The sequence below is a fragment of the Thermobia domestica genome, chromosome 1 (assembly GCF_964235325.1).
Source record: "Thermobia domestica chromosome 1, izTheDome1.hap1.1, whole genome shotgun sequence".
In the NCBI taxonomy this organism is placed as follows: domain Eukaryota; kingdom Metazoa; phylum Arthropoda; class Insecta; order Zygentoma; family Lepismatidae; genus Thermobia; species Thermobia domestica.
The window spans coordinates 22,440,919-22,449,821 of NC_137454.1; the positions used below are offsets into that span (position 1 = coordinate 22,440,919).

An 8,903-nucleotide genomic window follows, 5' to 3' on the forward strand; every position below is an offset into this window, starting at 1 on the left:
AGTTTTCTAGGGAAAGAGTTTTGTCTTGTCTCGGAAAGATATCCTGAAAGTGATGTCTTGTCCCGGAAAATCAGTTTTGTAGTGCAAAAAAACTATTTTGTCTCGAAAAAGTATAGTAGAAATGAAGTCTCGTCTTGGAAAGTATCAGTTTTCTAGTAAAAGAGTCTGTCTTGTCTCTAGAAGGTATCTTAAAAGTAATGTCTCGTCTTGGAAAATGTATCAGTTTTCTACTGAAAGAGCTGTGTTCGTCTCTTTTACGACATCTTTTCGAGACCTTTAGAGTCTAGTCTCTAAAAAGGTCTCCTAAAAGTGTTGTCTCGTCTCTGAAAATGTATATCTTTCTATTGAAATAACTACGTATCTTCTGGAAAAAAGGATCGTTTAAATGATATCTTGTCTCTCAAAATGTATCCGTTTTGTATTGAAAGACCTCTCTTGTCTCGAAAAGATGTTGTGAAAGTAATGTCTCACCTATGAAAGTAATGTCTCTTCTATGAAAGTAATGCCTCATCTATGAAAGTAATACCTCGTCTATGAAAGTAATGAATCGCCTATGAAAATAATGTCTCTTCTATGAAAGTAATGACTCGCCCAAGAAAGCAATGTCTCGTCTATGAAAGTATTGTCTCGTCTATGATGGTAATTTCTCGTCCTTGAAAGTGCATATCTATGTATTGAAAAAGCTACGTATCTCCTGGATAAAGTATCGTTCAAATGATATCTTGTCTCGGAAAATGTATCCGTCTTGTATTGAAAGACCTCTCTGTTGCCTCGAAAAGATGTGAAATTAATGTCTCGTCTATGAAAGTAAAGTCTTGCCTATAAAAATAATGTCTCGTCTGTGTACGTCATGTCTCGTCTTTGAACGTATGTCTCTCAATTGCTGCTACTTTCAGTATTTTCCTGTTTCAGTTTTTGGTTCATCCTTTTATATGCATATATAAAAATATTTAGGGCCATTTCCTACTTATGTATATCGTATATATGTGAGAGATTTGGTAAAAACAGATAAGCCAGATATTATGGCGTCCAATTTGTCAACTGTAACCACGTCAACTGATATTATAATCAATCCGTTCCCTGGTCAACTGTTCAACTAGAAAAATCAAAGATAGTTGACGTAGATTTACAGCTAACTTGATCTCTGAGCTCAGCGTAACACTTTTCCATAACAATTCTTGTCTCGGCCATAAGTTCTTCAACATCTTCTACTGTCATGTCTTTAGTTGATATACTTGGAAGAATTTGTACTTTCACTTTACCTGTAAAAACAAACAATGCAGTAAAAAGCAAAATACAATCAGAAATTGAATCACTAGGTCATTAAGCCACAGTAATGTATAATCGCATGTATTATTCTCCTTGTAACAAAAGTAACAAAATTATCAAATACGAGGATATTTTTAAAAATTTCCGCCCACTGAAAAATCACGCCACTTGGTAATAAGAGGTTTATGTTATTTAGTGCTTCGATGTTGTAAAATTGACGCTAAGAAAACATTTCTGCTATTGAATTACAAGATTGATCTCTAGGCTCAGTACCAGATTAACACATTTCTAGTTTACAGAGATCTTATATGAAACAAATGTATTGGGGTAAAATTATCTCCTAACGGAATACTAACTTCGCTACTCTATCCATAGCTCTAACGAATACCATATAGAAAGAGATAGTAGAAGGAAAAGTGTCGTGAAATTGATGTTTCGTCTCGGAAAGTGCATCTGTTTCTATTGAAAGACCCCTGTCTCCTCTCAAAAATTGTCGAAATACTGATTTTCGTTTTCAAAAGTGCATCTGTTTCTAGTGAAAGATCTCTGTTCCCTCTCGAAAAGAGACATGAAACTGATGTTTCGTTTTGGAAAGTGCATCTGTTACTATTGAAAGACCTGTGTCCTCTCGTAAAGTGTTGTGAAATTGATGTTTCGTTTCGGAAAGTGTATCTGTTTGTATTGAAGGACCTCTGTGTCTTCTCGTAAAGTGTCGTGAAATTGTTATTTCGTTTTGGAAAGTGTCCCTCTCAAAAAGTGAGTGAAATTGATGTTTCGTTTTGGAAAATGTATATGCTTCTATTGAAAAACCTCTGTGTAATCTCGTAAAATGTAGTGAAATTGTTGTTTCGTTTCGGAAAGTGCATCTGTTACCATTGAAAGACCTCTGTGTGCTCTCGTAAAGTATCGTGAAATTGTTTTGTTTCGGAAAGTGTATCTGTCTGTATTGAAAGTCCTCTGTCTGTTCTTGGAAGGTGTTGTAGAATTGATATTTCGTCTCGGAAAATGTATCTCTTACTATTGGAAGAAATCTGTCTCGCTTTGAAAAGTGTCCTGAAATTGATTTTTCACCTCGGAAAATGTATCTGTTATTATTGGAAGAGCTCCGTGTTCTCTCGTAAAGTATCGTGAAATTGAGGTTTCGTTTTAGAAAGTGTATCTGTCTGTATTGAAAGACCTCTGTCTGTTCTTGGAAAGTGTCGGAAACTTGATATTTTGTCCCGGAAAATGTATCTGTTGTTTTTGGAGGAGCACTGTCTCGTCTCAAAAAGTATTGTAGTGGAATCGATATTTTATTTTGGAAAATGTATGGTACTATTGGAGAAGCTCTGTTTCATCTCGGAAAGATGTGATGAAAATGATCTTTCGTATCGGAAAGTGTATCTGTTTCTATTGCAAGAGGTCTGTTTCACCTCGTATGTCGTCACCAAACTTGTGTCTCATCTCGGGTGCAACGCTATGCTCAAGTATACTTATTATCTTACCTGGACGATATAACCATTTTCCATTCTTGATGAACGTGTACGGGGATAAGACAACAGGTAATATGGGCACCTGGTTTTGAATAGCTGCATAAAATGCTCCTTTCTTGAAACTTCCCAGTGACTCTGGAGCTACTCCAACCCTTTTGCCCTCCACAAAAAACAAAACGTTGCACTACAATTAGACAAAATTAATTTATTAGTTTAATCAAATCTTAATTTTAAAACTCTTAAATTAGTTACTCTAAAAAAATTATGTGGGTGTTGTTTTGGTACTTGTTAAGATACTAGATCTGAATTATGGCAACATTCGAGCAGAGCTAATTTAGTTGATAACACAGACTGCATTCAAACCACACCTGTGATTCAAAACTATTTGGAAGAGGAACCGACTTTCAGACTAATGTAAATGTTAAAATAGCACTTTAAAAAGAAAAAAAGAAAGAAAGAAAGAGAGAGAGAGAGAGAGAGAAAAATTGTAGTTTCAAATTTTCTTCATCTTTTCGTCGAAACGTTAAGAAAAATAAAATACGTTTTTCTATTTTGAGAGTAATACGAATGAGTGTGTCGAGGACTAGCTGGACTCAATAGACAAGTATATTGTAATGTACCACGTGTTTGTTTTACAAACATTTTACACGTGCTCCTATTTACAAACAACAACCACGTGCACTTTACTATGGAGTACTACGATTGCAGACGACGGAGACAACAGAGACACCAGTCACGTGACGACGGGGGAACAGAAGCGCCACCGCCTCACCTGGAGGCCGACATAACTAAGAGGATTCCTGGACAGCTATCAGTCTCCGCTGCTCAATCCTTCCTTTAGCTTGATCGGAGCTCTAAGAGATACCCAACCCAAAGCCTCTAGCTTGCTTCGGAGTTCTATGGTTTTCCTTTCCTCCTCCATACCTTGCTTAGGAGCTCTGTCGGGATTCCTAACCTCAGCCACTTAACTTGCTTCAGAGTTCTGTAGCTTTTCAAACCTCCTCTCTGCTTGCTTCGGAGCATTGGGGATTCCTAATCTACTCCACCTAGCTTGCTGCGGAGCTATGCGAACATCCTGTCCTAGGCTGCTCGGGCCTTGGGTCACCTTTCTGTACCTTGTATTAGAGAAATTACATTAATGTACTAATCTTGTAGAATACTGTTTATAAACAATTTTTATAATAAAAATGGTAATGGGAGACGAATCCGGACTATAATTTCCTTTTACCAAAGCTCAACCTACTATTCCATAAGCAGAATTTTACAATATATACAGGGTATTTCAAAATTTTTGTTACAACGTGATTCTATTGGCGAGAACAAACCAAATAGTATATATGAAAATCAATCGAAATCAGCTTCTAACCATATGGCAGAAACACTGCTTACCTTGCCGGAAGTACTGTGTAAAATATCTGATAATAGGATGGTTTGGTTTCTATACTTGAAATATTTTCATATTAGAAAAGTCTAAATTGTTCCGTTAGGAATATATATATATATTGCATAATTACTGAAAGATAATGTTTTATTCTGGCAACACTGTCGAATTAGTGAACATAAATTTGTGTTTGAGGTGAGAAAGAAGAAGAAGAAGAAGAAGAAGAAGAAGTTAGAATAGTCCACTTTGAAACTACTTTCATCAGAAACCATTCTTTTTTCTTGTGAATTTTGCAATTTATGGACCAAGATGGTGGTAATCACTCTCTTTAAATTAAGCTTAAAATTTACAACCTTGCTACCCATTAGACATACTTTTATTAACTATATAACCACCTATGTATGTGCTATTTGAAAATAATAAAATAGTACATACCGACTTACCAACATATATTTATAACATATTGTATATATCAAGTATCGTGTTACCAAGATTTCCCAAAGTTGCTAAAGTACATTTGAGGTATTTGAATTGATCGTAAAATTTTACCATTATCTGGGCTCACGTTTCTGAACATTTTATTAGGCCGTAACTTCAAACTTTACACTCATTAACAGTTATAATTTTGGAATATGTTAGACCTTTGGATAGAGTAGCTAAATATGTTTTAAGTGCGGAAGTTTGAGCGTTCCGATCATCGGTTGACAGTCAGAATTATTGGGCAGAATTGGAGTCACATCTCCGTTCATCAGCTGTTGACCAGTGAATTGAGGATGCAAAAAATCTGCTCCAAACTGGTTCCGTGAATCCTCACGGAGAAGTAAAAGGATATACAGAGGGACAGGTGCGTTGACTTTTTGGATTTGATTGCAAATGTTCTCTAGAACTTGCCATTACTGGTGACGAGACTTGGGTGTCCCAATTCAACTTGAAAACCAAGAGCCACAACATTGAAATGGCACACTTTAAGCTCTTTAAGACCAAAAAAAGCAAGAATGACCAAGTCAAAGATCAAAAGTATGATTGGTGATTTGGTTCCTTGATAGCAAGGGAATCATTCATAAGGAGTTCCTGCCTCCAGGACAAGGGGTTAATCAACGCCTTAATTGATATTCTGGAAAGACTACGAAAAAGGGTTATGCGTCTGCAAGCCAAACATCAAAATTAACTAGGTGTTACATCACGACAATGTGCTTTGTCACACAGCAACTTCAGGAAACAGTCTTTTTTTTTTTTTTTTTTTGGCCAGTGAGAACATTCCTGTGGCTTCTTAGCCTCCATATTCGGCCGGCTTGAGTCCTTGTGACATTTTTCTATTCCAGAGATTGAAAGCACACCTGAAGAGACGTCGGTTTGGAGACGTAGTGAACATTCAAAAGACTGTAACCGACCACCTGAAAGCTATTGTAATATCTGTATTTCAGCACTGCTATAAGAAGTTGAAGAACAGTCTCCAGCGCAGTGTGCCCTCCCAAGGCAAAGGAGACAAGGTTGCATTGCAATGTTATGAGAATAAAAGGTAAAAAAAATGCATGGTTTGTATTAGAATATTGGCTTTTATGTATACTTTCTACATTGGTTGGATTTTACACCTCTTGTACTTGATGGATTGGAACCTCCTAGAATAGAGTTATTTCTGCAAATAGAAAGATGGCAATACCAAGTTTCATCAAAATAGGATCAGTTTCACGAGCTATCGTGGAACACAAATGCTAGTCGAGTCGAATAGAAGAAGCTTTGGTAAAGCTCGCATTAATTGAATAATATAGTAATACCATAGTTTACTTCCTGTGATTAATAAAAATTACTCCTGTTGTATAAACAATTGTCTTATTATGTATGATATACGGTATTATGGGCCTACGTGAATCAAAGTGTGAGTGTATTAGCGTCTGTGCTTCTGTGTCAGTTTTTGTTCCCCCCTTAGAATCATGCCTTTGCACCTTGAAACAATTCCCTTAGAATCCCTATCTATATATTACAGCAGTGCTATTCAACGTTTTTTTCTCGCGTACCCCTGGACACAGTTCGCCATCCAATTGTGTACCCCTGAAGCTGCTTAAAAGAAATTAAATCGAAATGAACTTATTAAACTTAATACACATGTTCTGTTTATTAAAAAGGTGGCAAATAGAGACCCAACAAAAGGACAATCAGTGTGTTAATCAAAAGACTATTTACGGGCGGATAAAGTGCAATTCCGACAAAATTGCATGGGAAATTTCAAAACGTATGGGAGACTTCTAATTCTACTGAGGAGGATTTCCCCCTCATTCTGACACTGAGGACAATCTTGAAAATTCAAAAACTAAAAGTAACGTTAAAACTAACCTGTTAATGACATGATAGAGCTAGTTTCCGGGACCTCAACTCCTCGATTCTTGGTCGATTCTTCGAGACGCAAGAATCAGAGCTGACTCAGGATTCAAGCAATTTCTGTGCTTCGTTTTTATTAATGTTAACGCAGAGGGACCATTGGAAAGAAAAAAAAATTCTCCAACTACGATAATTCAATAAATATTGGAAATATGCTTATTTTAGGATTATGTATCCCAAGAATATCTTCGTTTACCGCCGGTTGAATAGCACTGTAAAGGATATATATCAGCAGAAGCATTGCTTACCTTATCTTTATGCAATCGTGTTGAAACTAAGTTGTTTATCTTGTGTCTTTCCTTTGGAAAATTCCCTCGTTTAACGAAAATCGTGCCACACAGCCATAAATACAGACCAATCATGGGGACAGGTAAGATTTCTTTCTTGGCTATAGCAACAATTGGCTGGACGCTTCGTCCATAAGCGTTTGCAACTGAAATTCAAATAAAAAAATAATGTACAGTTGAAGCTCTAAAAAATAAATCAAATTTTTAAATGCATTATGTATGAGATGCGTTGTCGCCATAATTATTTAACTTTGTTCTGGAATAAGCTATAAGGAAAATCAAAGATAACAACCAGAGCCTAGAGTTGAACGGTATTAACCAGGTTATGGCATATGCTGATGATGTAAATTTATTAGGAGATGATAGGAGAACAATAAAAAGAAATGCAGAGATCTTATTAAACGCTTGCAGGGACATGGGTTTAGAAGTAAATGCAGATAAAACAAAATACATGGAAGTGCGTCGGGACCGGAATACAGCAAATTATGGATGCGTTAAAATATTAAATAATACTTTTGATAAAGTGGATAGTTTCAAATATCTAGGATCAATATTAACAGAGGAAAATCATATTCGCAAAGAAATTAAATGTCGACTAAAAGCAGGGAATTCGTGTTACTATTCGGTTCAAAATCTCTTGTCGTCGCGAATTCTGTCGAGGAATTTGAAGCTTAAAATATACAAAACGGTAATCATGCCTGTTGTTTTGTATGGCTGCGAAACATGGTCACTTACTCTTGTTACCTTATGCTCAGCATAACGTAACATGGCCCGGTGCTTTTGAGCACCTTGTATATCGGAAGGGAAATTTTAAATGTTATTTAGAATGTAAGAGAAATTTTTATTTTATAGTAGGAAAACCGTAGGTCGAAAATTTTGTGTAATTTTAGTGAAATAAATCGTTTCAATGGATATTATATGAAGATTACATGATTATTAATTATATTTTGTATATTTTACGTATTTATCCAAGAATATATCATTATTTTAGACAAATAAGTGTATATTCCAGCTTTTTCAATGATTTTCAGTTTATTTCTATTCATATTTCGGCATAGGGAATCTTCACAAGAAAGCTAAAAATTTTATTTCGTAAAATCTTCTTCAAAATTCCAAATTAAGAAAGTCAGCCATAATTTCTTCTTGGTGCATCTCTTTGTTTCGAAGTAAATTATTTGATTGGATAATCCACAATCACAGCTGCGGCTGAGATTTCGGTTTTCTTTGATCTTCGCACAGAAGCCTATCATCCGATAGTTACGTCACGATTATCTTCCAATTAGGGATCATCTTCATGTAATTCTTGGTCTTACGGCGTCAGCCATTTCAGGAGACAGACGTGCAGTGTTCAGCGTCTGCAGAAATTGTGGAATAATTTGTTGTTACGTTAAAACTGTGATAAATTCTTCGTTTTGGCGAGTATTAGAAGTTGTCAGCAGAGATAAACGTGCTGTGTTTGGTGTTTTCAACAAAATTATTAAACCAGTAATATTATAAACTGTGAAGTGATTTCGTCTTGCATAAGGGATACTAGCATGGAAGGTGTCTATTGTTACGGAATGAGCTCCTTGGCAAATTTTACGTTCTCGGTCAGCGAGAGAACATAGGAGAATCCGGAGGAGACGGTGACGGAGAGTAAACATTGAGTCGTTGTGCAGGCATCGAAGAAGAAGAAGTTAAGTGATGCTCAATGGCTTTTTCAGATCGGTGCTACAGTAGTTAGTATCCGAAATTATTTTGGGACCACAACTTAAGAGTCTCCCAGGAGATTCAAGTGGAGTAATTCGTCAGGAAACTTTTTTTTATAATATATCCGTTCAGTCGCTGTTTAAGAAGCAGATTCACGTAAGTAGGAACCAGTGAAAGTGAAAACTCACTCCAGGTATTTGGCATCTTCAAAATTTCCTTGTCTCGAGAAAACAGATATGTGTGATTATATTTTCTGTTGTATGTGTGAAATCCAAAACATGAAGTGTTAAGTGCGAAAGTTTCCCTCAACGCCGCACACATGCAGATTCGGACAATGTGACATCGTGATTTCATTCGATGGGGGGGAAAAGAAAGCTAGATTCTCAGCACAGAGCGATTATCGTAACCTCAAGAAAATGTGTGTACCAC

General features: G+C 36.2%; 1 protein-coding gene across 1 annotated transcript; it reads right to left on the reverse strand.

Annotated features, from left to right (window-relative positions):
• Positions 1 to 403: 403 nt before the first annotated feature.
• On the reverse strand, positions 404 to 8,678 carry LOC145662817 (1-acyl-sn-glycerol-3-phosphate acyltransferase-like). Its single transcript, XM_081729137.1, has 4 exons — positions 8,663 to 8,678; positions 6,747 to 6,931; positions 2,754 to 2,925; positions 404 to 1,262 (listed from the first exon to the last, which is right to left on the reverse strand). Exons 1-4 carry the CDS (start codon positions 8,676 to 8,678, stop codon positions 1,093 to 1,095), a joined length of 543 nt encoding a protein of 180 aa, XP_081585263.1. The 3' UTR covers positions 404 to 1,092.
• Between the last annotated feature and the right edge of the window lie 225 nt (positions 8,679 to 8,903).